Source organism: Etheostoma spectabile, chromosome 7 (assembly GCF_008692095.1).
Source record: "Etheostoma spectabile isolate EspeVRDwgs_2016 chromosome 7, UIUC_Espe_1.0, whole genome shotgun sequence".
Lineage (NCBI taxonomy): Eukaryota > Metazoa > Chordata > Actinopteri > Perciformes > Percidae > Etheostoma > Etheostoma spectabile.
In genome coordinates this window covers 2,893,686-2,919,761 of record NC_045739.1, presented here as the reverse complement: position 1 = coordinate 2,919,761, position 26,076 = coordinate 2,893,686, and the positions used below count along the sequence as shown (strand labels likewise).

Here is a 26,076-nt window from a genome sequence, read left to right as displayed (position 1 = left end):
CTTTAGTGACAGAAACTCCCGAATCGCTCTGCTGCGCTGTAGTTGCCGCAAGCAGTCAGCGGGCGTCACCGTTTGTTGTGACGGCTCAAGCCGGTCAAGCGACCAATGAGTCAGCAGCTGATCGGGGTTACTTTTACCTAACGAACCCTATATATAACGACAGCAGCCCTGGTGAGAACATCTGCACAAGAGACCTGCTAGTTTTTTACGAAGTCGTTCGGTTTTTAGAGCTCAAAATGGCAGTTCCAGTAGCTGCATTACAACTGAGCACATCATCCAGCCCGGGTCTGCTGGAGCACAACATTCACATCAGCGACATAGATTTGGAAAGGATTTCAAGTGACAATGAAAACGACACTCTGCCTTTACATTCTCCGTGGACTTTCTGGCTTGATAGGTAACGTTTATACACAGTTGTTTTTAACCCTGCGTATTATTAATCCAGTGTCAAGTAGGTGAACTCTTTGTAGGTGACCTGAGAACAAAGAAGGGAGAAGACGAATGGATCAGGCCTGCTCTAAAACTGCTTTTGAAACCCAGATAACATTTTTAACAGCGACATGGGGAATTGCCTGTCTTAATAAATCACTTCATAATAAATGACAACAAACAATGGTGTTGATGCAGCTTTTCTGCCAACCTGTTTTCTCTCTGACCTATATATAGCCTAGTCATTCAATCGGAAGGATCTTAAAATAAACAAAAGGGCGTGATTTATGATTTAGCCAAGGTCAGTTTGAGTTCATCATAAAGCCTTTATTCTTGTAATTTTATGAGCATGGCTTTTACTGTTAATAAATGTGTCACTACTTATGTGTCTGATGCCATTCTTTACTGAAGTATGCTTTTTTCTGTTTAATTAAAACTTAAGTAACACAAATTTTTCCATTGCTTAATTCAGAGTTCCCAATTTAGAATGTGTACGTTTTTATATCAGAGTGATTTCAGAATTAATATTGAATATCCCAACAGAGTTGAACACATGTAAGGGTGGGGTTACACAAGCCTCATCATCCACACTGTGTACAAATCAGAGGGTGCTATGTTTAAATGGGGTCACTGTTGTTTACTGTTTACTGGCTTATTTTGTCATATGATCACCCCCCCCCCCCCTTCCCCCAAAACTTGTCTGCTCAGAGGGCAGCCCACTGAAACATGTCTGAGTAATGTAGCACTGAAATAAATGTATTTATAACAAGTTAGGGGACCTAAAATCTTCACACGCTTGTAATTTGCATACACACTTTTTAAATTAAATGTATGTATGTGTTTTTTGTCAGATCTCTGCCAGGAACAACAGCAGCTGAATGTGAGTCAAACTTGAAGAAAATCTACACCGTGGAGACGGTCCAGGTAAGATGCTTTACAAGCACAGTTCCAGCGGGCACAGTGTTGGTACATTCTGCCACACTGGGAGAGGACGGGATGACACATTTCACTTGCAAAAGGTTTCCTTATTGACACTCAAATCAAGATAATATGCTGATTTCTTACCACACTGCTTTTGGGAGTTTCTCTGTCTCCCAAATGCAGCAAAGCCCCTGCCACACGTACCCACAACACCCAAAACAGAAGGCTTTGTGCGTCTTGTGTGATGTGTTTTCACTCAAAGTAAACAGTATGCAGGGCATACATACAGGTTAAACCACATCATCAGCCTGAGGTTAGATAGCCTCACACATTTCTTCCATGATCTGCCAGCACTGACGTGTGTCATTATGTGCTGTAACTTCTAAATAAAGAACTTAGAGTTTAACTACTGACCATGTGTTAAAACGAGTTTGTCGACATGGAAACACCTGTTAATTAAATGGTCATTTGTATAATTACTGAATTACTGACCTAATTAGCGTGGCAGATTATTTTTAATGTATCATTCATTGTAATCATGGCAGAATTTTAAATAGGTCACATACCACTTCATGAATAACCAACCACAACTATGTTGGATAGTAATACAATTACAGTTAAGTGAAAGTTTAATAATAAGCAAAACTACGTCTTCTTTTATGTGTGTGGTCAGGAGCAATGAGGAAAAGACCTTTGGTAGAGATTTTCACTTCGTAACGAATGTGAAATATTAACAAAGCCAGCTATCTGCACTCCCTGTGCCAGTAAATGGTTCACTAAAATAACCTGTTCCCTCTCTTCACCTTGACACTGGAGTAGAACTTTTGGAGAGTTTACAACAACATACCCGGTGTCTCCAGCTTGCCACTGAGATGTAGCTATCATCTGATGAGAGGAGAAAGAAAACCACTCTGGTAAATTTAAATTTAAGTTAAATGCATGGATGAGTTTGTAGTATTTGAAGCTGAATTGGTTAGTGTAATGTTGCCTGCTGGTTTGCATCCAGGGAAGAAGAAAGCAATGCTAAAGGTGGCGTTTGGAAGATGAAAGTGCCCAAAGAATGCACTGTAAGTGATTTAATCAATATAGATTTGTAATGTACAATTTTCTTCTCATGTATTTACTATTTAACAAATGTGTCTTAACATTTACAGTCTGTTGTCTGGAAGGAGTTGCTATTGGCTACTATTGGAGAACAGTTCAGTGATTTTTGTGCCTCAGGTAAAAAAAATGTTATTGAGTTATACCAAAATTTACAGTAGGTCTGGAAATGAATGATTGCATTTTATGAGTCTGAAATTGATTTAACACAGTTTCTGCTGCTGTTCTTGCAGACGATGAAGTAGTCGGGGTCAGCGTCAGTGTCAGAGACAGAGAAGATGTGTTCCAGGTCTGGAATGGAAACGCTTCTTGTGCTAACGAGTCCAACATCTTAGGAAGAATCGATGAGCTCCTTCCACAAATACCTTTCAAAGCTGTGTTTTACAAACGTGGGTATTTTCTTGGAATATTAACCAGGACATAATGTTGCTGTTTTTTTTCAAATATATTTTAATTATACCATCAAATGTGAGTAACTGTTCTTTCTGCTAATATTTCAGCACATGAGGAGCACCACGCTTTTGAAGGAGGTCGAAGACATTAGCACATATTGCACATCAGGAGTCTTGAGATATACATGTTTTTTTGCTTTTGAATATGTTTTGGGTTAAATTTGGGCACATTTTGAAGCAAATGAGTTCAGAGTTTCTTAATGTATCATCTTGAAGCTAGAGTAGGCTTTTTTTGTGTGTCGTTAAATACAAAGTAATAACCTTTCAGCATATTGTAATTCAAGTGGTCTGAGAGAAGACCAGACTTCTGCACCTCCTCTTGGCTCTGTTTTCAGGCTTTAGAAACTCTTGCCCGTGATGGGAGAATGTGGCCAATCACAGGTCATTTCAGATAAAGGGCATTCCTATTGGCTGGTTTACAAAAGTAGATACGCGTGTACGTTCCTTCATATGGTGAAAGCCTGATTCACTGCTGGATAATCCTGCAGAGAAAGTTGCTATTACAGCATTGGCAGCAACTGCCTACGGTGCAAAGCAACCCAAAAAAAACAGAAGAAAGACAATAAAGGCAATAAAACACGCGTCAATATCGGCGAAGCATTACAGAGATGGAGAGAACATGTTGCTAATAGTTTAGCCTTCTGCTAACCGCTATATAACGACATCAGGATCACAATCACAATGGGGATGATATGTCAGTGCTTGTCTTGTGGGAGGGGCTTAAGCGTCCGGTATACTAGCCTCACCCATAGACTGCATATTATTAGTCTATGGCCGCACCTGAGGTTGCATGCGCCAATGTGACGTCACAATGACGTAGGTCTCGCTGACCCGCTAGGATTTTGAGTGCGAGAGCAGAGGGCATGCGCCACTCTATTTTTTTCATCAGCGCACAACAAAGCGGAAACAGGACGCATGGACGAGTTTGCGGACAACCGGATGCCAGGACTCTCAGACTGACTACATGTCTCTCTTGTGAACTTACTGGGTTAAGATGAGTTCTTTTATGTTGAATGAAATGACGAAGTAAGCCATTGAATCAAATCGAAGCCTTGACGGCAATGCTGCCAGTTCTGCTATTGTTTACCTTTTTCTTCTTCTTCTTCTAGATTTTAGAAATAGCATATAGAAAGAATATAAGTCGGAAGCCTTTACTCATTGGTGCCACCTCTTTTCAGGAAAAGAATGCAACTAGTGTCGCAACCACCACGCGCGAATAGAAATCGTTCCGGCGCTCTCATGACATCACATTCACAAATGCCAGCTCGGCTGCGGCTGTTGTAAAGAGGGAAAGCTGCAGAAGGAGGGCAGATTCTGTTGTTGGCTTTTTCAGAAAACTGGCTACACCGGCTTTAATTACATTAAATGTAGCCCATGTATTATGATTCTCGATCAATCGAATTTCCCATCTTCTGAGCACATTCATAATAATTTTAAATACATTTTTATTTTAGTGGAAAACAAAAAACATTTTTGGTTTGATTTTATCTGTGGCAGTGTTTATGTGTTTTTATACTTCCAAATTTTGCAAATCCATAACCAAAAGAGCAGATAATGTATGTCCGGTTCATTTAAATGTATTATAGCATATTGTGTGCAGTTTGCTGAGCACAGACCGAGCTTGGTTTTGGATTTAAATCTCATTTTTATATCTGAGAGGAGCCCTAGTTTCACAAAGCAACCCTTTTATCTTAACAATGCATTGCAAAGCTTTTCTAGGGAGCTCTTTTCTCCGTTGTGTATGTTACAGCTAAATATTGTTGCCTAACATAAATCTTTAGAGCAGAAAATTGCACATTCTTTTTTAATTTTCTTTTTTAGGATGTCAGCGGATTGTAAACGGAAATATGTCCTTGTTACAATAAATTACCTCACCGCACAAATCATCATAGGTGGATGCTGAGAAATATATGCAATCATTTCTATTCTGTAGAATTTGGAGTAAATTTGCAGTGTTGTGGTTGTCATTTTAAGCATCTGTCCTAAATCAAGCACTTTGTGTGTGTGTGTGTGTGTGTGTGTGTGTGTGTGTGTGTGTGTGTGTGTGTGTGTGTGTGTGTGTGTGTGCACTTTGGTTTTGTGTAACCTTTTCTGATTTGGGTAAACCTGTTTTTGTTTTATTATTTTCTGCTTTTAATAGTAACTTTAGATGTGTAGATAATAACATTTAAACAATGTTTTTTTTTTTTTATGTATTCATATGACCTGTGTAAAACTGAATTTGTGAAGCCTACTCTTTGTAGATACTAGTGGCCCCCGGATAAATGATAAACACCACACATGACAGCAGAAGATGTAGATCTAAATCTCACTTTCCTTGAGCGACTGCAACAGGCCTTTTTTAGTGTATTTGCACAAATCGTGGGTGTTTGGTGTTTGGTGAAGTGATGCAACCCCTGCATCTGTAAGTTATTAAGTTACCGCTGCACCAAAACAAAGTTCAGTGTCTCTCAAATCCATAAATTTTAAGATTTCTTTTCTGTGTTGATGTAAAAGGATGCATTTGTGTTATTGAAAATCATTATTGGGAAAATGTTGAAATTAAGGAAGCTGAACCATATATACATCCCCCAGAATGCACCTGTCCCCATTGTTTGTGTGTGACAATGTGTATGAGAGGGAGTTAGATTGATTATTCTCGGTTGCATAGATCAGAGCTGATTTTTTTTTTGAGAACTCATACTATAGTACTTTGACATTTGAGGTTATTACACGTCGTTATGGATTCGCTGAAAATTCACAGGAGGTTTTCCGACCACCACTTTGCCAAACTTGCTTTATTTTTTCTTTTATTCTTCTGTCGTTCATGTAAGATAAGCACATACTGTAGGATAGGAAAATACTGTACCCTTGCACATACAGTTGACCACTCAGTTCAGATCTCAGACTTTGTAACTGGTTGTTGATCTTGGATGGTGCCTTGTGTTTACCAGCAATATAGAATGTTATCTGTGTTCAGCATGTTGAAATTGTATAAAGTCATGTTTATCTGCTAGTTTTACACATGTTTGAGAAATAAAGAAAGTAAATGACACTTTATTTATCAAGAGGGAAATTAATGTGCAGCAGATATTGGACATGTTTTAATAATGAAAGTGTTTTCATAGACATGGGAACTACATTGACTGGATTTGAAACTGAGACACACAAAGCTCAGGAATAAGCCCTAGGACGATGTCACCCTCTTGTGGTTGCATCAATGCATGGACATACAAAATTGATTACAAAAAGGCTACATTCATCTCCTAGTGAAGGTCCTGTCCTTACAATGACTGTATTTGCACGTAGCAACATAATAACAAAGATGAGTCATTTTTGCAGTGGCCATCATTATATGCAGCCCCAATGGTCTGCTCTAATCATGTTCACAAACTGTAGTTTTATTGGCTAAATTACATTAAGTAACACTAAGTTGTTTTTTAAATTATGCAAAATATCCCATCTTCTGGAGGATGATGTTACTTTATACTCCAAACCAGAAACGTTATGGATATAAGATAAAATATCCAAAATGTTGGTTTTCCAGGATGGACTGAGCTCAAACCTTATTAAATTCATAAAACCTTTTTTTTTTTCAATTGTTAATGGGACTATCGTTGTCAATTTTGAATCCTGTGATATTTTTTTCTTTGAGCTTTTTACTTTTTTTCAGGAGCAAATTAATAACTTAAACTATAGGTTTTTTTTCTCTCCCTGTTCCAATTCTGTCATTGGGTAAATAAATACATATAAATCAAATATACATAAAAAAAGTACATTAAATATAAAACATAAGGTATCTTAACACAATAAATAAACAATGACATCAATCAGTAGCCTAATCATGGGCTACAGAAAATACTTATTTAAAATATAACAATGAGCGTTCCCTTTTTGTCATGAGGAAACGTTATCGATGAACATTCAACCAGATATTAGAACATCCTGTCTTATGTAGGCTGTTGTGTGAAATTTCGTATAATATATATACATATTATTATTATATATATTATTATTATATATATTATTATTAATATTATTATTATTTATAACAATTGTATTTAAAAAAAGATTTAAAACCGTCTCGCGCGTTGCGTCACCAATGTTTACTTTTTCCTAAGCCACGCCCTCTGTTAGCAACTTGTGGCTAGCTCGCTACCGAGGAAGGCAGAGTGCTCCGAGATCTGTTCTTCAGACACCACCCCGACTGTCCGCCCGTGCATAATTCGGTGAGTAAACGTTAATTCCACAGCGCGCTGACAATTCCTTGACGATTGGAATAACGTTGTTGTGATACTGCCGGGTGTCCAAACGAAGAGGAGAGAGAAACGTTTTTTTCACTTGCTAACGTGAGCGAAGGCTGCTAGCTTTTGTTGTGCTGGTAACGTAAACGACTCCCGTAAGGTTGGTTAAAATAGTTTTCCCGTCTAGCTAACGTATGTTATCAAACACAGCGGATACACAACCCTAGGTTATTAATATAGGTTAACATACTAACTTTCAAACCTGCTGTTTTCTCCGTATAAATACCTGGCTAGTTAAAGGCTCAAGTCTTCAACGCAAACCTCAGACTGCAGTGGTTGGATATCGATTCCATTCATATTAAGCTAACGTTAACTTAGCTAGTCGTAAACCGCATTGGACGTTACTAACGTTACCTACTGTGTATTCACAATTGGATTTATAACGTTTTAGGTCTTATTGTCGGGTGGAGGTTCTGGAGGATGGCATGAACTTGAGACAATTTCATCTAAGCTTATCTAAATGTGATTTTGGTATTGGGAAGATTGTGACGAGGATAATAACTTTCTACAGCCTTAACGTTAGTCAACCCAGGATTGTGACTGATCGCACTGACTGATCAATCGGACACAGAAGAAACGATGTAGCCTGAAACCTAGACCAAATAGCCTAACTCATTGAGTGCATCATGAACTAAAATAGCGATTAACTAGGAAAGCGCTTTAATCCCTACAAGTTGTTGTTGTAGCTTAATATACCTATTGTACTTATACTACTAACCGTGACCTGATAATGATCAGAATCAGAATCAGCTTTATTTGCCAGGTACGGTAATGACGGTGAATTGAATTGGTTGTGATTCGTCTTTACCATTTTAAAATGCTAATATTTTAATTCACTGAATGTAGCAAAACTGTATGTACTACTAGGGGATTATCATAGACACAATGTGTTGTGGTTGTTTTTGATCTAAAAAGGGTCTGCAGTATCAGCAAATGTTAACTTGCCAAAACATTATTCCCATAAATTGTGGAGATTTTTTCTTTTTTCAAGGGGACTTCATTATATAGGCTTCTTCATTTTGGGTAGCCAGAGCCATTTTGATTATACCGACATGTGTGAAACCAGTTGTCAAAACTATATTCTTAAGGGTGTAGTCTCTAAATTTCCTTAAGGAAAGGCCTCTTTGCAGTGTTTTCTTTACATTCTTTGAAGAGTGGTGCCCCCCACTTCTGGAGGGTTGACCTTGTTGTGAGAACACCTTAAATAAGGTTGAAATGTATCATGGGCTTATTACACATTCCATCCAATGGTTGCAGTGCATGACTGTTTAATTATCATAAACTTACAGTATCCATATTGATTTCAATATGTGAATTTAGTAGTTGGGCAGACATACAAAATGAAGACATTATCCTTGAGGCTATGTGGTCAGTTTCATTTTAGGGCTTCTTTTTAGGTTGCCATCTGCTCACATTATTTGTTTGCCTACTTTATTTACCTTTGTTTATGCTGCTTAGCGTTATACTCAAGCACGCCCAAGCTGTATACATAAAAGACTACTTGTGCATTGTACTACCTGCCACAGCCGTTTATCGCACCACCTGGTTAATGGTAAATTGTTTCAAAGAGAAGATATGTTTGCACATAAACACGGACCCAGGGCCCCTGTGTTTACAGAAGTCATGGCAGCGCTCGGTTATTCAACAAACAGACCTAGCATGTTCCTCTCACACTTGTAGAAGAGAGTATTTGTCTTGGTGGTGGGTAGAGCTAAAACGGCGTAGTGCTTAAATTTAAGTGCTGTCGCTTTGCACATTCAACACATAACTACATTATTGGCTCATTCAGCAATTATCGTGCATTGTTAAATGCTTTTTAGAGAATGGACCTTATCACCTTGTTAAGTAAAAGGCTTGTCAAACACATCCAGAAAGTGCTATTGTGTTGGTCTTCTCCCTGTATGTCATTATATTGTACTGCTTTATCCAGTTGTTTTCATTTATATGTATTTCCTTTCTCAGGTCATTGAAGTCCAGATGCATGAGTCTGGGTCAGAACCAGCACACACCATTCCAGCAAGTCAGACAGAGAACGGGAATACTAGTGAGAATGAGAGTCGAGTGAGGAGCAGCCAGACTCCTCCTCCAGAGGCGCCCAGGGTCAGTCATGCCCAGCTGCAGCCGTTCAACACATTTTTATATATGCAGTGCTAAGTCTGTGCATATTCCACTAAAATATGACATAGTGATGATGCTGTGCAAATGTATGCATGAGCTGAAATGGTCTGTCAATTCATTGATAGTTTCGCAGTTTAAAAGAAATTTTCGCCATGGCTATTTTGATAGTTGCTTAGTTGTTTGAGTCCAAAACGTGTGTGCAATTGGGAAGATTTGCTGCTTTTTTAATGTCTTACATGATAGTAAACATGATATCTTTGCACTTTGGACTGTTTGAGACGAACCAAGTCATTTGAAGATGTCACTTAGGACTTTGTAATGGGCATTATTCTTATATATTCTTTTATAAATTATTTTATAATAATATTAATACTTTTTATTATTAATTCTTTTATATATTATATATATATATATTTTTACTATTCACTCACATAATATTGACAAGATGAATGATTGATCGATTAAGAAAGCAATATGCAGATAAATCAATAATGAAAATAACCTTTACTGTAGTTGCGTCACTATTTAAACATATTTGTTTTGAGAGTTTTGCTGCTCTTGATGTATTGGTTTCTATTACATCATAATAGCATATTGCTGATAATAATATAGAAACACTTGCTCAAATCCATGCTGTAGACCTGTGTTACAGCCTTCCTGCTTCTATCTGTGTGTGTGTGTGTGTGTTTGGTCCCTTTTGTCTGATGCTGGTCTGCCTGTCAATGCCTCTTGTTTGTTTGTGTGTGTGTCTATCTCGGTGTGTCTTGTCTGTGAGCGGCAGACATCGTTCTTGCTGTTGTGTTTTTGTTGTGTCTCCCTCCTTCTCGTCTTTCCTTTCTTTGTTTTGGTGTGGAAACATTTGGTCGCAAGGAAGGATTGTGGAAAAGGTGCACTGGGCCTTCTTCGGCATGCTAAGCATACTTTTCTGTATATTGTCATCTAGACCAATGTTTTGCACTTTTGCTTATTTGCTTAAATAAAAAGAATTTGATCGCAAAAATAGAAACACTTGCTCAAAACGGTCAACATTTGGAGAAATGCATGGTGACATTAAAAAAAGGAACACAAAGGGGGGAGTGGTCAGGATCTTGGACACCTAAGTCTGGATTTCGGATTTCGTTTTGAGTCATTCAAGACAACAGGTTCTTAATTGTAACAATAACGGAACATCTTCATGCAGGGCTTTTTATAGACCAAACTATTAATCCAAAACATAATTGACTTATTCATACGTAATTAATATGTTAAATGTGTGAATATGATGAATACATATATTCATCATATTCAGCCCTGAAGCAAATAGTGTTCAGGACCGCTGTTATGGTTGGTGTTGCTATAACACCATACAGCTGCACAAGAGAATGTGTAAATGTGTAAAACCCCAACACTACACCTATGTGTTCCATCTGGTTTTACTACATTAAAGTATGAAACACAATTAATTACACTACATTTGAATTTACGTACAACTTGTCTGGTATCCAAACATATGTTTTCTTGTCAATATTCATACACACAGGACAGAGAGCATACTGTTATATGTGACAATGTGGGGCACATTGTTAGTTTTGTCTTACAAGTAAAGGTATCCCTGAAGATCTAAATATGAACGTCTCAGTTTCTCCAAACTGCAGTGTTTTATATTCATGCTGATGGGGAACACAGGGATGGGGGGAGGTTGTACTGAGGTTGAGAAGGGGAGAGGGAGAGAGAACACAGCTCCTGCTGGGTGGAGGGATCAGTGTTGTATTGTTAGGTTAGTTTAGTTTAGGCTCTCATCATGTCAGATAGATAGATAGATATATACTGTAGATACTTACTTACTTACTTTATTCATCCCAAAGGAAGGTTTAGGCATCCAGTAGCAAGACAACCATAACACAACAAAGACATATATCACACATACTTAAGAAAAAAATAAAAAATCACTCACAGAAATGCCATGACCATGATAAGCAAAGCTGTGTTAGCTTGTCAGGCAGAACGTTACTCTTCAACAATGAGCAGCATTTGGGTTTTCAGAGCCAAGACAGACTTATTAATTAATGGAGACTGTCAGGTTTGTCCAACTCGTTCTGTATTTGTTTTATATTGAATCTGGTTTTAATAGTTTGCTTATGTGTCTGTCAGTTAAAATGATGTAACTTTCAGTGGTTATTCTATTTTGTAATTTGATGAGTTTTATTACCAAATATGGATATTTGTTTTGCAAATGCCACTTCTTGTGGGTCCACACCCATTGGGGGATATTAGTGAATATTAAATTCCATAAGGGGAAGCAGATTGTGTTTGTTTTTCAGCAAGTTTTCAGCGGTCCTTCTTGCTGTCAGTCATCTCAGAGTTCACAAGACCAGTCTTGCAGGAACAGATCTATGTTTACACTCAATTGCTCACTGGTATGACTTTCAACAATAACAACAACAGAAGATGTTTGGACTTGCTGTTGGTAACCATGGCAACAGGGATTAAGCAAAAGCTGTTGTTGTGTTGATGGTGTCCACAGAAAAACAGAGGGGCCAACTGCCTCTGTTTGTGGGATAGACCTGTTTTCATCGCTCCGGTGGCCACCTCTGGAGCATTGCATTTCATAAGAAAGGACAAAGTAGAAGGCCGTCATCTGTTAATGTTAGCCCAAAGCCTGTGTGAAATTCACTGTCAGTTTGTTTACGCACCCGGTTCAAAACAGACTCTGCCTTGGAGAGAAATGTTTGTTTGTGGTTCAGACCTAAATTAAAATACGAATCTCAAGTTCTGCTTTCATAAACAGGCTCTGTATGCTTTTTTTATTCATTATTTATATGTCTGTGCAATTTTGATTACTCTGTTTATGTTTACTGAAGACATCCCTTGAGCAGTGTGGCTTGACAGTGAAGGGGGGCGGGGGATGGTGTGGTAATTGCTGCATGCCTAGCAGAGGATGTTGTTGTTGTTGTTGTTTTTGTGGTACTGTTTGTTGTTGTTGTTTTGATGAAATTCTAACTCCCCGAAGACATCCAATGTTGTTGTTGTTTTTGTTTGCTTCATCTTTAGCAGAAATAGCAGAATAGCCCAGTTCAGCTTGCCAGATTGACCAGAGAACAACATCATAAATTTGAACAAGAAGCATATGAGTAGGGCTGCAATGGTTAGTCGATTATTGATTAGTCAGCCAACAGAAAATGAAGTGTCAATTGTGAGGATTTGATTATTGGCTTTGTCATGCATCTCTTTGGGTTTGGAGCTGTTGCTCAGAATAAGGCATCCCCTTGGGCTGTGGAAAATGATCATCAGATTAACTGCTAATGAAAATAATTGTTAGTTCCAGCTCTATATGGTTTGACGTTACGTGTGTATATATTGGCATCCATTCTTTTGTATGTTCATAAACACTGTTGAGACTATGCCGTTTAAAAGTTTTGTCTGCGATTCAGTGAATATCTCCTCAAGGTCCACAAGCTGTCCATTCTGTGTGTGCACTGTGTTCTCACACAGTTCTGGCTCTGTAAATAGGAAAAAAGACAGTGGAACTATTCTGTTTGTGCTTGTGCACTGGACAGAGAAAGCCATGGATGTATAAAAAAGGCAGTGGGAGCGAGAGGGACAGTGAAGAGGGCACATGCTTACATTCTGAAGCAGCACCGACGGGAGGGATGTTGAGTTCAAATATCAATCTTTCTGCAGAATCCCAGACCCAACCTTTTTAAAGTAAACTACCTTCTTAGTCTACCTACTACCATAGTAACCAAGGCAGGCATATATGAGGTGTAAAAATAAGAGCTGTTTTTGTCTTGACATCACAGCACTTGGACCGACAGTGCCGTTGAGTGAGAGAACACTGTATTGTGACTCTGTGTATGTGTTTTGAATTGTACAAATAACATACTGTCCAGCTGTGGAAACGTATTACGACCTGTTTGTTTTAGTTGAACTTTGGATTTAATTATTTTGGATGCACGAATGCACCACTACAAGTTGTTAATTGTATCCTGCCACAGTGCTGTCACAGTGAAACTTTCCTTTCTGAGCTCTTTGTCCTGCACATGTGCTCTTGTAAAAATCTCTGTTAGAAACTCTGTAAACATACACAACCAAGAAATCGGGTTACTCCAGCAGAAATGTAGCTGTGTGTCTTAAACCCTTTCCCCTGATTAAAGAGATACGGTTTCTTCTTGTTTACATGTAAACGCACTGATTGAATGAGCGTAGCTTCCACCAGTGTTGTAGTCAAGACCGCCTAAACCGAGACCAAGTCATTACCAAGACCAGAGTCTATCGAGGCCGAGCCTTTAAGGGGTTGAGACAAGACCAGACCAAATAACTGAAACATACAGTATATACACAACTAGCTAATATGTATAACTTATATTCACTAAATCAATTTGGGTGTGGGGTGAAGAGATTTCTGAAGAGTTTTGGTACAGAGGCAGATTGATAACTTTAGCTAGCTAGCTTCGCTAGCGTCACTTACACTTAGCTTACTTTCGTTTATGCTTCCTTTCTATTTTTGTGATCACATTTTTTTTATTTGAACAAATTAGCAAAAGTGCAAAACATCGGTCTAGTTGACAATATAGAATAAAAAGCACACTACACACAACGAAGAAGCCACCTTTTCCACAATCCTTCCTCGCGACCAAATGTTACACTGAAACAAAGAAAGGAAAGACGGGAAGGAGGGAGACACAACAAAAACACAACAGCAAGAAGGATGTCTGCCGCTCACAGACAAGACACACAGAGACAGACACAGACAAACAGCAAGAAGGCTGTAGCACAGGTCGACAAAATGGATTTCAAGGATTCAGCCCCTTGGAGCCCTTTATGCTTCCTTTCTCAGTGCCGATACACATTTAGGTGTCTCAATCAGCATTTCCTTTCAGAAGGTACACTGCTGTGTTTTCTTTTAGTTGTTGTTTTGCAAACAAACTAATTTTAAAAAATATAATAAAAGAAAGGTAATATATAAAATGTTATTACTGACAGTTTGGCTGACTTCCCCCAGACAACCAGAGCTTCTTCTCCTGTCACCAACATTCACTTTGGGAGTGCGTGCTAAAGGGGGTGGGGAACGGTGGTTAACAGTAACACATTCCAAACTAGAAATTGATAAAGTTATTGGTTGCATTTGCATCATGAGACCAAGACCGGTCTTAACACTGGCCTGCACACACATACACACACACACACACACCTAGAACAGCCAATGTTGTAAATGTTTGTATCAATAAAATCTTCCTTCTTATTTTTGTAATATGGATTTTAAATTACCATTCTGCTGGATGTTTCTTCCTCTCGATTCTGCAGGTTCCAGTGTCATTATCTATGATGACCCCACCAGCAGAAACCCCACAGCAGTTGCAACAGACACCGCAGCAGCAGGTCCTCAGTCCTCAGCAGCTCCAAGCGCTGCTCCAGCAACAGAAAGCACTCATGTTACACCAGGTAATGGGCGGCATCTTTACAATAGTTATGCGCTGTTGTCGTAGCCCTCATCAAACCCAATGCTTATATCTCCCTTAACTTAATTGTCATCAATATTTCTGCAGCAACAAATTCAAGAGGTCTTCAAGAATCAGCAAGAGCAGCTAAATATTCAGCTGCTGCAACAGAAGAATGCTGGGATTGTTAGTCAAGAGGTAACTGCTTCATTATGCTTCAGCATTATCTTTTTTTTATCAGTTTGTAAATATGTGTTTAACTATTTGGTTATTGTAGTAATGGTAATCAAAGATAATTTATTCCTGAATCAGTTCAGTTGTACTAAAGGTTAAATGAGTATTTAATACTAAAGTTATAGAAATTATTACACCCAGATACTCATAATGCACAGCCTGGAACATCACTTTCAAAATGTCCAGTTCTCCGTGATGACAAGCGCTGTGTTGGAAACCGTTCCCTCATTTACTCACTCACTATTCCCTATAGTGTTTACTAAGTAGTGGACTAAATAGGGAATGACCAAATGAGATTTCAGACACTCACTGAAAACACATTCTTGCGTTAGTAGATGCGCCAGTTATTTGTGTGATGGAGGTATGAGCTGTTGTTGCATGTTACATTTCCACTGTTTAGAAACAAAAGCCTGCATTTTTCCTTTTCAGCTTTCTCGGTTACTTCTGCTTCTTCTTCGCCGCATTGCATTGTGGTATACAGGAGTAAAATGTTGGGTACATCGTATATATATACACTCAAATTAGCTGTGCATTGTGGGTATTTTATAGTGGACTATATTAGGGCTGGGTAATATGGAGAAAATCTAATATCACAATATTTTTTAACAAATAGCTTGATGTCGATACCTCAATGATATTGTAGTGTTAACTATTGGTGCTTTAACAAAATATTTACACAATGAGATTTTTGATAAATAATCATCAGTAACTTTGATATAATGAATAAGTGGGTAAAGGCAAATAATAGAACTGTTACAGCAGTCTGGTAAGTTCAGAAAATCACACCAATTTACTGTAATGCTGCTTTTAAAACCAGGAAAAGGCTCTTATGCCTTATTACGATATTACGATATCCAAAATCTAAGACTATATCTAGTCTCATATCATTATATTGATATAATATCAACATAATGCCCAGCTCTAGACTATGTAGTGAATGAAATTAACCACAGACTAACGAGTAACAAGAGCCGTGCATGCGTGGAAAGAAATACCAAACACCGTGCTCCCACATCAGCTTGTGTGCATGTATTTGCGGACACCATCGGATAACGGAAATTCACAAAACAAAGTGGGCACAAGGCAGCAGGTGTTGGAGACAAGGAAAATGATTTGATGTGCTTTAAGCAGAAATGTGCTCGACATAGTTTTTATCTAATTATATGAAACCAAAAGTGGGCATTTCTTCCATTGGGTCTGCTGGAAACAACCAAAATGGCAGATATAATTGGGAGTGTTTGTTTATGCTCACATTGTTTGACCACCAGAGAATATTTTGATAAAAATAAACAGCATCAGACTTGATCACTGCTCAAATAGATGTTTGTTTCTTCTTTAAATAGGTAATGATGTCAGCTGATTTCATTACCTTTTGGAAGCCATGTGATTGGTTGCCGAGTGAGACAGAGCTTTGTGTGTGTCACGTACAAACCTACAAAAATATGTCCCGTGTGATGTCTTACACATTCTCTATTGTATTGTCATAGAGTTTAATTACTTAGATGCACATCTCCTTTCCAAATTAAACTGTAGACAAATCCGAGACCAAGCTGTATTCAGCATGAAGGCATTTACTGACAGATGTTGTATCATCTCCCTGTCACAGCTGACAGCCCAGCAGATTGCCATCCAGCAGCAGCTCCTCCAGGTACAGCAGCAACATCTCCTCAACCTGCAGAGACAAGGCCTGCTGTCTGTCCTTCCCTCCAGCCCCATTGCACTCCCAGGTGTGTTATGTGACCGCCCTAACTGCATTGCTGTGTAATGACTTAAACACTCGGGTCAAATACTTTCACGTAACAACACTGGGGCAAGGGTCAATGCAAATGTTCAAACATTGAGCCTTTTGGACCCGTTTGTATCAATGAGCGTAAGCTAAATAACAGAAACACCTCTCGGTTCAACAGCACCACAAACTGAATTTAATGTATACTCTTTATTGATCCACTATGGGGAAATTACAATTTACACTCTGTTGTTATTACACACTACACACAGGCCTGAAATACACACACATGCTCAGGTCCCGTTCATGCACTAATGAATCCACCAAAATGATCATAAAAATGTATCAACCCTTCTCTAAAAACGTTTTGACACAAATTATAACATGATAACCTTCATGACAATAGGACTTATGCAATGGCTGTTGTATAAGACTGTGTTAGTTTTAGCTAGGTGTACTTAATAAACTCAGTGTATACTCAGATCTTATGATCTTAAGCTCATGCAAACGTAGTGGTAACCCAGTGCATTATAACAAAACAATTTGTCTATATATGCAATTTCAGGCTGTGAGAATGGTAGCATCCTGTCCACTGGTGGAGATACCAGAGGGTCTTCAAGTACACAATCTACCACCAACGGTCATCACACTCTTCTGAAGAGGAAAGAAAGGTGCTGTAGCTATCTATGCCGTCCTGTGAGAGCATTCGTTTCTGTGTATCCTGTTTTTATTGTGCTTGAACAGTACCCACATGTTTGCTCTGAGGTGTGCCATTAATGCTTGATTTCTGCTCTTGTTGCAGTGGGTCAGTGGATGAAAACACACAGAATAGCCATGCACTGTATGGAAATGGCATGTGTAAATGGCCTGGCTGTGAGACTGTCTTTGGAGACTTTCAGGCATTCCTCAAGTGAGTGGTGAAACTTTGCACACTTCTAAGGCTGTCATTATGACCTAGTATTTATATAGGTAAGAAATGTATGTATACAGTATGTTCAATAATTTATATGTACACAGATTCTGCAAATGTCACCTTTTAATCAGAGCTGAACAGAAAGTCATCTGAAACAATCTTTCCTCCAATTTATTGTACTATTATGTGTTTCCTATTTTTGTGGCAAAAAGCCTCATGTAGAATCTTAATGTTTTTCCAGTTGAAATGAGTAGCATTGTATTTAGCATTTTTTGGTCTCAGCCTATGCATCAAATGGTTCTCCCTAAAGAATGTCTTGGTTTTGAATGTGTGGGTCTGCAGACATTTGAACAACGAGCATACACTGGATGACAAGAGCACAGCACAGTGTCGTGTGCAGATGCAAGTAGTTCAGCAGTTGGAACTGCAGGTACGCATTTGATTTATTTTTCTATAATTGTTTTTGTTTATTTTATATTTATTATTTTCATGCTCTCCATGTGTTTTATTTTATCACTTACTTTTTTACCATGTAGCACTTTGAGATTTTTGCAAATATAAAGTGCATTACAAATTAAATGTATTATTATTATTATTAATATTATTATTATAACTAAGCTATTATTTTCAAATCAAACAATGTAATGGTACAACACATCTCTGATTGATTTATTAACAGCCAATTACTTTTACAAGTATAACTTATTAAAGGTGCTTTAAGCAACGTTTGGTGATTTCACTTCTTGTTGACGTTCAAAGTATTGTCAAATAAAGCGCAGGCTAGCTTGCCCCTCCCTCCTCTATCTAGCGCTAGCTGCTATAAACCTATATGTTGTATTCACCAAGGTTAGCGCTGACTCTAGCTAATTATATCCCTGTGTTGGTAGTGAGGTGAACATGAACGTCCATTTAGAAAAACCCAACTGGATCTACCCACCTGTCCAGCAAAAACAGAGCCGCCTGTGTGTCGGATTGGAAGCCCTTCCCTCTTCAGGCTTCTCTCTCCTCCACTCTCTCCCCCCCCCCTCCTTCATGTGCACACGCACTAACCCCACAACCCCCACCCCCAAAATCCTTGAACACTATTTGTTACGTTACGTGGTGCAGGTTGGCACAGTTAGTTTTTGTTGCCATTTGTGGAGCCTGGGCTGACAAAAAAATTTGTAGCCTAAGAAACGTGTGACATCGCTTAGAGTGTCTTTAACCATTGCTTGAAAAAGAGAAAAATTATTATTTTTGAACTTCTAAAAACTTCTCGAATGCGTGATAAATGTTACCTGTAGTGGTGTGTGTTTCCACACCTGGGCTGGAAACAGAAGTGTCCCCAGATCAGTACACTTTTCAGCATGCCAGCAACTGACACCAAATGTCATTTCATCGTTTATCGCAAGCCGTGAATTTACCAACTCTCAACTTCTATTTCTGTCTTCTCATCTAACGTAGTTGAAGAAGGACAAAGAGCGACTGCAAGCAATGATGGCTCATCTGAAGTCCTCTGAACCCAAACCCGCAGCGCAGCCTGTAAGTACCTGTCATGACTGTTTCCTTCAATTAAAATAAATATTGTTTTGCTTGTAGTTGACGTCTTTCTGACTCAACAGCTTTGTTTTTTTTAGGTGAATCTGGTGTCTAATGTATCCTTCTCCCAGGCAGCATTGCCCAAAGGCCCTCCTCCTATGAGTTTGTCTCAGAGTGCCACGGCACCATCCACACCCCTGATGCCGCTCTCTGAATCCCCCTCAGTCCTCACTCCCAATAGCTTGTTCACTGGAACTCCTGTACGGAGGCGATATAGCCGCTCTGTGAGCCAAGGTAACGGTGAGATCATGAATCAAAACTTCATTCACTTTTTTTTTTTTTTGGTTTCAAGCTGAAACATGCTTCCGCTAAGATGCACATACAGAAGATAGATTCATAGGGACACACAGAAGGTGCTTATTTACGTTTCCACAGTTATTTTTATGTTCTTATTTATTGTATATTACTTCTGTTTTCCATGAAATGTTTTCTTCTTTGTTTCATGTTCATCCTGTATCTGTTTATGTATAAATATTGTTTGTTATTTGAGTCCTTATTTGATGTTTTGGTTTTTTGTTCTTTATTTCCATGTCACACAAAGTGCCCAGCCCTCATGGGTTTATAGGACTCCAAAATGTCAGTTGCAGTGTTCAAAGATTTTATTACATTTCACAAAACTTTAAGTTATTTTAAAGCCTTTTCTTAGACAAAGTATGATGTCGTCTCTCGTAAGCTTGACTAATATAATCTGCTATAAAACAATGTTTATTTCAAATTCTTCATAACCATCCAGCCAGAAGAAATCATTATAAATAGAGTTCATTTGAGTAAAAAGCACATCCCATATGTCCTTGTAAACAGAAAAATAAAAATTTGTGATCAAATGCTTTTTTTTTTTTTAATTACACAATTTTACACTGAGACCTAAGAACGTGTCACAGGACCAAAACAAAATAAAAACTACACAGAGAGGAAGGACAGGTTAGGAGGGAAACAATAAAAACACAACAGTAAGAGTGATGTCTGCAGCTCACAAATAATACACACAGAAACCGACAAACGCATGCGCAAATAGAAGTAAGAAGGCTGAAGCACAAGTCTATTTTGGATTTCAAGGATTCGGCAATGTTGAGCCAAATGTCCAGAGTCTTATAAAATAACAAATTGTTGTTGTCTTTCCACAGATATAGTTGATAATAAGGAGTTCTACTTGAGCACAGAAGTTAGACCTCCATTTACATATGCGTCTCTCATAAGACAGGTAACGTGAACTTGACCCATTTCACATGCTGACAAAAATAAAAAGATTGTTGAAAATAGGAATAGGAAGTTTTGCACAGCCATATTGGCCTCCCGAACTGAAATGTAGCAAATTCACATTTTTTACTGTCTAACTTCAAGTATCCTAACATGCGCTTTCTCACTCTTTAAGGCTATATTTGAATCACCTCGCAATCAGCTGACGTTAAATGAAATCTACAACTGGTTCACAAGAAACTTTGCATATTTCAGGCGCAATGCAGCTACCTGGAAGGTATGAACTGCATTACATATTAAATGTCTTTGGATATTAATATATGAAATGGGAAAGGTCTACGGAAACATTTGGTTGCATTTACATTTGGTTTAATGTAACTAGATACATGCAAGTTCAATACTTAAGGCATGTAAGATTAGAAGTCCTAATTCTATTCTTTTCTTTAATGTTTCAGAATGCCGTCAGACATAATCTCAGCCTCCATAAATGCTTTGTACGTTTGGAAAATGTGAAGGGAGCTGTGTGGACAGTAGATGAGATTGAGTTCCACAGGAGAAGGCCCCAGAAGGCTGCTGGTAATGGGTAGGTGTTGGACATGGAGCCAGAGTCCTGTGTGTTTTCAGATATAACAGACATTTCTAACCTTCTAGTTCAACCTTACAACACACAACATTTATTGGAAGCAAGTTTTAAAGGCTGATTTATAGTTGTCCTTTAAGCCTACGGCGTAGCCTACGCAACTGGCCTTGTGGCCATTGTGAAAAGGAGGGTGAATATTCTGTGCTTGTCCGGCCAATTGGTCTGGCCACTGAAAGACATGGACAAGGAAATGCAAGCTGTTTTATGGTACAATGGTAAATGCCACACAATTGTTTTATTTGGCTTGTCATGCCTTGCCACGGTGACTCAAACTCTTAACTCGTGTGGATTTTGTTAAACAAACAGATCTGGAAGCGCATTGCGGATGTTGGCAGTTGCTCGTAGTATCAGCAGTTTGAGAATATTGGACTAAGCCTCGCCCTGTTGCTATTTTAGCACGCCACATAGTCAGGTTGTAATGATAACAGTGGCAGATATACAGCTGGCTACTCCTTGAAATTCATATTCATTTTTAAAACAACAGGTCTCTGATTTTAGATAACGTTAACTCCACGAATTAGTTAAAATGCATTCTCTTGCGGGCCTGTTTAATGTTTGTAACTGACCTGTAAAGAACCCTGTAAAGCAGTTTTAAAAATGCATTTAATGGTTAAATGCACAATATCGTGTTAAAAGACAGTTGATGAACCATGTAAAAGAAACAGTGTTCTTGTGCAGTGTAGAGTTTGGTAGTGTTATAAGTATGAAAAGGAAAAATGTAAGATCCAACTGATAACCCTGTTTGGATGCTTCTACATGCATGGGAAAGCAAGACAGAGGTTAGATTTATGCTGATTTATGTTAGTATTTTAGGTAGATTTCATTTTGACAGTTACAAGAGAAAAGGCAACCAGTTTGGCTGTGGTTTCTCCAGCGTTAGCGGGGCATGGTAATGTCCATAGCCTACTTTAGAGAAGATAAACTGTATTTTTGAAAAGGCTTAAAAAAAAGCAGACACCTTCCAAATCCTTTCAAATATATATCTGAATATCAATGTATACTGAGTAGTTGTTCAAGCCCGATCAACTCCTCTTCAATGTGTTGAGAAATCCAAAGCTTGACAGGCCTGGTGATGGTTGGTGATTGGACAATCACTGTTCGGCGGAAGGGTTTAGAGAACGGTCAGTTGCGAGTGCACCAATTATTGTAGCATTACACGCTACTGTAATGCTTATCCCAAGTCCTTTAGGTGTTGATACTAAATTGTATATACCCTTTTGTTGTTTTTCTGTACTAATAGGTCTCTGCTGAAGAACTCACAGAACCACCAAAGCTCAGCTGGGTCTGCTCATCAGGTAAGAGACATCTTAAGCTCTATTTTCAAAAGTACCATAAATTAAGATCATGTATATAACATTAGGCTGTTGCAGTGTACATAGAAAGCTGAACAGATGCAACACGTCACACTTCACTTAGTCTATATCCACGACGTTCCACTTCCAGGATTGCTCCGTTGAATTTAATAATATTAATAAATTTAATTTATATAGCAATTTTCAAGGACTCAAAGTCGCTTTACAGGGCAAGGTAGAAAACAAAAAACAAAGCAGAACATAGCAAAACAAAGAAAAAAATAAAACAAGCCAAAACAAGATTAAGGCCCAGATAAAAAGGGAAGGGGACGTGGGGATACAGATAGGCAGAGGTGAAGAGATGGGTTTTGAGGCGGGACTGGAAGATGATGAGTGACTCAGAGGTGCAGATCTCTTGGGGGAGGGAGTTCCAGAGCCTGGGAGCTGCCCTGGAGCAGGCTCTGTCCCCAAAACTGCAGAGTTTGGACTTGTGGATGAAGAGGGAACCGGCTGAGGTGGATCTGAGGGACCGTGAGGGTTGGTAGGGGGAGAGGAAGTCAGTGAGGTAATGGGGGGGGGCCATATGGTGGTGGGCTTTGTAGGTGAGGACCAGGATTTTGTAGGCGATCTGTTGGGAGATGGGAAGCCAGATTTGACTCTTTTCAGCCTGGATGTCAGTAACTTTTTGTTTTGTTTGTTTTGGACTTTAAACTGGTGAATTGATGAAGACTATAGTTAGCTGCTCCTCAGATCTCTGCAGGGTAAATCCACACAGCTAGCTAGACTATCTGTCCAGTCTGAGTTTTCTGGTGCACAACCAAAACAACTTTTGAACATACACGTTCCACCAAAACAAGGCTATTTTGCAGCGGCACTGTGGCTTTTCCAGGTGCTTAGCTCCACCCATGACGAGTGTGATTGGTTTAAAGAAATGCCAATAAACCAGAGCACGTTTTTCTCCCATCCTGGAATGCTGTGTGGACTAGCCAGACCCTCCTGCTGTGGAGGAAGGTCTGGCAATGTAAGACTACACTGCATTATGCCCGCATACTATATATCGCAGTGGTCTGAGAATTGTCACAGCTATGTCTGTTATGTGTTGAGGCAGTGTTATAATGAGAATGTTTACTTTTTCAGAGTGGTGGTTTCGACGGCAACAGCTGTCCCTACAACCCAGCCTCTATGGGCAGCATCCCTTTTCACTCTCTGTCTCACGTTCTCCAAGAGCAGATGAATGGAGTCCTTGCTAATGGATCTGGATACCAAAGTGACAGCAGTGCAACGCAGTCGCCTCCACAAGCCTTGTAAGTGTCAGCTCCAGAGCTCCATTCCCTGACTCTTAAGTGGATTTGACTCGGTTGTGATTTAATGTATTTGTGTGATCATAAGTCCTGATTGCATAACGTTTTTTTTTCTTTGCGTTTATCAAACCAGCATTAAAGAGGAGCAGGAGGATGAGGAGATATGTGAAGCGTATCCCTATGAATCACCAGAGAGCACAGACGAGCATGGCCGCAGCCCGGAGATGCACCATAATGAAGACAACGGCAGCCCGGAGAGGCCCAATCTTCATTTTGATCGCGTGCCTTCTCTCTGACTACGAGGTCCAAATTCTCCACTGCAAGGCAGCCTCACTCACAGCCTGTGTGACTTTGTATTCCAAAAGTTTCCAAAAACAACTGCTTCATCTACATAACCAAGCAGTGCAAGCACTCTTTTACCTGGGGAAATTTTCTATCAACATTTGTTATTTTTTTGTTCTTAATCTAGCTCACTATTCTCTCTTTAAAGTAGAGTGAGATCACAAAAAAAACACATCTGTTTATGATTTTTCTCATTTTAATATATATATATATATATATGTGTACACAAAAAGACCATGATGAGCAGATAAGCCAAAGGAAAGGGAACATTAATAGTAAGCACTTCACAATGAAAAATGTCCCACCTCTGTACAGCCGCTTTGCTACGTGGGGGGCCTCACTACCTGATTTTATTTTAGTAGTCATAATATATAAAACATTTTGTAGAGGTAAAAAAATGTTTAATGTTCACTGCCAACATGATCTATTTGTATCTAAGGTATAATCAATTGATCAAAAGAATACAAAGCTTCTTTATACTTGTTGGTCTTTTTCACCCCTTCCACGCACATTGCTAAATTTGCTCTAATTGAGCTTGTGAGAGTAGATAATATAGATTTACCATTATTGTAAAGCAATGCATCTCTATGAATAATAAATCCCTTATGAAAAATGTGTACACTGTATTTGTCTTTGATATAGTTTTATGATTGCCTTGGTGGTAAGTGGTGTTTCACATAATGAAATTATGGCTGGGTGCAGTTATGACATAACAGCCTCACTTCTCTCAGTCAACGGTAATGACTTCCTAATGGAAGGTAATGGGAAAAAGCAAATGGTCTGTCGGTCTTTCCACTGTGGTATTGTGGTATGTCCATTCTATAGCTGTTATAAATTCACCTGTGTGCTGTCAGCAGATGTGGTCTACAAACCATTGTGGTGTCAGAAGCACGGGCTACAGCAATATAATAAATTTGCGGTAAGATCATTTTCTGTAAATGTAATGTATTGTTAGTCGTTACTTGCTGTATCCAGGTGTTTGATACTGTGACTCAGCTTGACATCCTATTGACATATTGCCATAATTGAATGGATCGTCCATGCATTATGTATCACAGATGTACTTGTGGCTCCTGATTGGCGAGTATTGATTGATGTGGAGTGTTGCTCACAATGTGGGTGTGTGCATGATGATGGGAGGTGCTCAAGCTCACAACGGGTTCACAGTTGCAGATGCTACCGATCACACTGTTGGATATTTAACCAGTACAGACAGGTAATCTTAAAAAGGAAACTATTTGGTAGAAATAATGAAGCCATATACGGTTTGTTCATTTTCTACTTCAGTGTAGAGGTGTATTTCTTGTATGCTTCTTTAATTTAACATGTAAAGTGATGTTCCAAGAATGATTTCTTGCTGTCTTTCTTTAGTGAAGTTATTGATGGTATTATAATACCATTATTCGGGAAGTGCTTTGTATTTGCTCTCATGCTGTGTACGCTCTTCCCTTTGCTTTGCATAAGATGACAGCTCCTTTAAAGCTCCCTGTGAGTGATCAGGATGGTATCGAGCTTGAGAAAATAGAGGACCATGTGTCTGATGGTATGGTTCTTGTTGTTTACTCCATGTCGGATCAGGCTAAATACTGCTTGGATGATGTTATTGTTAGTCACAACTGGAATAGAACTAGTGTGATTGATTGATGTGGTGCATGACAAATGTTAGTGGAGGAGTATATTTTCACACGGTTTATATTTTCCTCCTGCCTGATTCAATCTAGGAAACTAGATCCAAATAAAAGCTTGCAAATCAATAATCTCTCCTCGCTGAAGTTTTATTGAGCAAGCCTCCTCCATTATACATTCAAGTCTCACCTCCCTGACATACTGCATGTTAATGGTGCTCTGAATTATTAAAACAGCCTCATAGAGGATCTGAGTAACCTATCAGAGACAGGACTGGGTGCTGTACTGCACAGAATTTGGATTTCTCCTATCATTCTTTCAAAGGTCGCATCCCCAGGCCAGTGATGGACAAACCACCTAAAAAGATGACAGGCAAGTTGGCAAGTGAGGTATGCAGACTAGCACCATCTCAGAGCAAGAACCAGACACCAATCCCAGTTCCCATGATCCCATGGGTGGCAGTGAAGTGGGTGGGTCCAGCTCCTCCCTGTGTTCTGACAAGTTTA

The 26,076-nt window shown here is 38.9% G+C and overlaps 2 protein-coding genes across 7 annotated transcripts; both read left to right on the top strand.

The window, feature by feature from the left end:
* The first annotated feature begins 152 nt into the window (after positions 1–152).
* LOC116692559 (eukaryotic translation initiation factor 4E type 3) lies at positions 153–3,155 on the top strand. 2 transcript variants are annotated; one of them, XM_032520950.1, is made up of 7 exons: positions 153–397; positions 1,281–1,353; positions 2,170–2,264; positions 2,357–2,417; positions 2,505–2,571; positions 2,685–2,840; positions 2,952–3,155. In XM_032520950.1, exons 1-7 carry the CDS (start codon positions 237–239, stop codon positions 2,993–2,995), a joined length of 657 nt encoding a protein of 218 aa, XP_032376841.1. In that variant the 5' UTR covers positions 153–236; the 3' UTR covers positions 2,996–3,155. The 2 variants fall into 2 exon arrangements, with proteins under 2 accessions (XP_032376841.1, XP_032376842.1); XM_032520951.1 differs by having other exon boundaries at positions 231–397; positions 2,167–2,264.
* Positions 3,156–6,991: 3,836 nt separating this feature from the next.
* Positions 6,992–24,561, top strand: LOC116692714 (forkhead box protein P1-B). 5 transcript variants are annotated; one of them, XM_032521201.1, is made up of 17 exons: positions 7,008–7,111; positions 9,007–9,061; positions 9,147–9,286; positions 14,588–14,725; positions 14,830–14,919; positions 16,562–16,682; positions 17,247–17,352; positions 17,484–17,591; positions 17,937–18,024; positions 19,038–19,115; positions 19,211–19,406; positions 20,297–20,373; positions 20,545–20,646; positions 20,825–20,952; positions 22,250–22,304; positions 23,439–23,605; positions 23,736–24,561. In XM_032521201.1, the coding sequence occupies exons 2-17, from the start codon at positions 9,010–9,012 to the stop codon at positions 23,896–23,898; spliced, it is 1,809 nt and encodes a 602-aa protein (XP_032377092.1). In that variant the 5' UTR covers positions 7,008–7,111; positions 9,007–9,009; the 3' UTR covers positions 23,899–24,561. The 5 variants fall into 5 exon arrangements, with proteins under 5 accessions (XP_032377093.1, XP_032377092.1, XP_032377091.1 ...); XM_032521200.1 differs by having other exon boundaries at positions 17,241–17,352; XM_032521199.1 differs by having other exon boundaries at positions 17,241–17,352; positions 19,211–19,412.
* Positions 24,562–26,076: the final 1,515 nt, after the last annotated feature.

Bases quoted from the DNA above. Each gene is read 5' to 3' on its own strand.
- LOC116692714 (XM_032521199.1), top strand. From the start codon at position 9,010: ATGGACCTTATCACCTTGTTAAGTAAAAGGCTTGTCAAACACATCCAG. The intron at 9,287-14,587 runs GTCAGTCATGCC...TCGATTCTGCAG, and splicing joins CTCCTCCAGAGGCGCCCAGG to GTTCCAGTGTCATTATCTAT. The intron at 19,413-20,296 runs GTGAGATCATGA...GTCTTTCCACAG, and splicing joins CTCTGTGAGCCAAGGTAACG to ATATAGTTGATAATAAGGAG.
- LOC116692559 (XM_032520950.1), top strand. From the start codon at position 237: ATGGCAGTTCCAGTAGCTGCATTACAACTGAGCACATCATCCAGCCCG. The intron at 398-1,280 runs GTAACGTTTATA...GTTTTTTGTCAG, and splicing joins TGGACTTTCTGGCTTGATAG to ATCTCTGCCAGGAACAACAG. The intron at 1,354-2,169 runs GTAAGATGCTTT...ACACTGGAGTAG, and splicing joins ACACCGTGGAGACGGTCCAG to AACTTTTGGAGAGTTTACAA.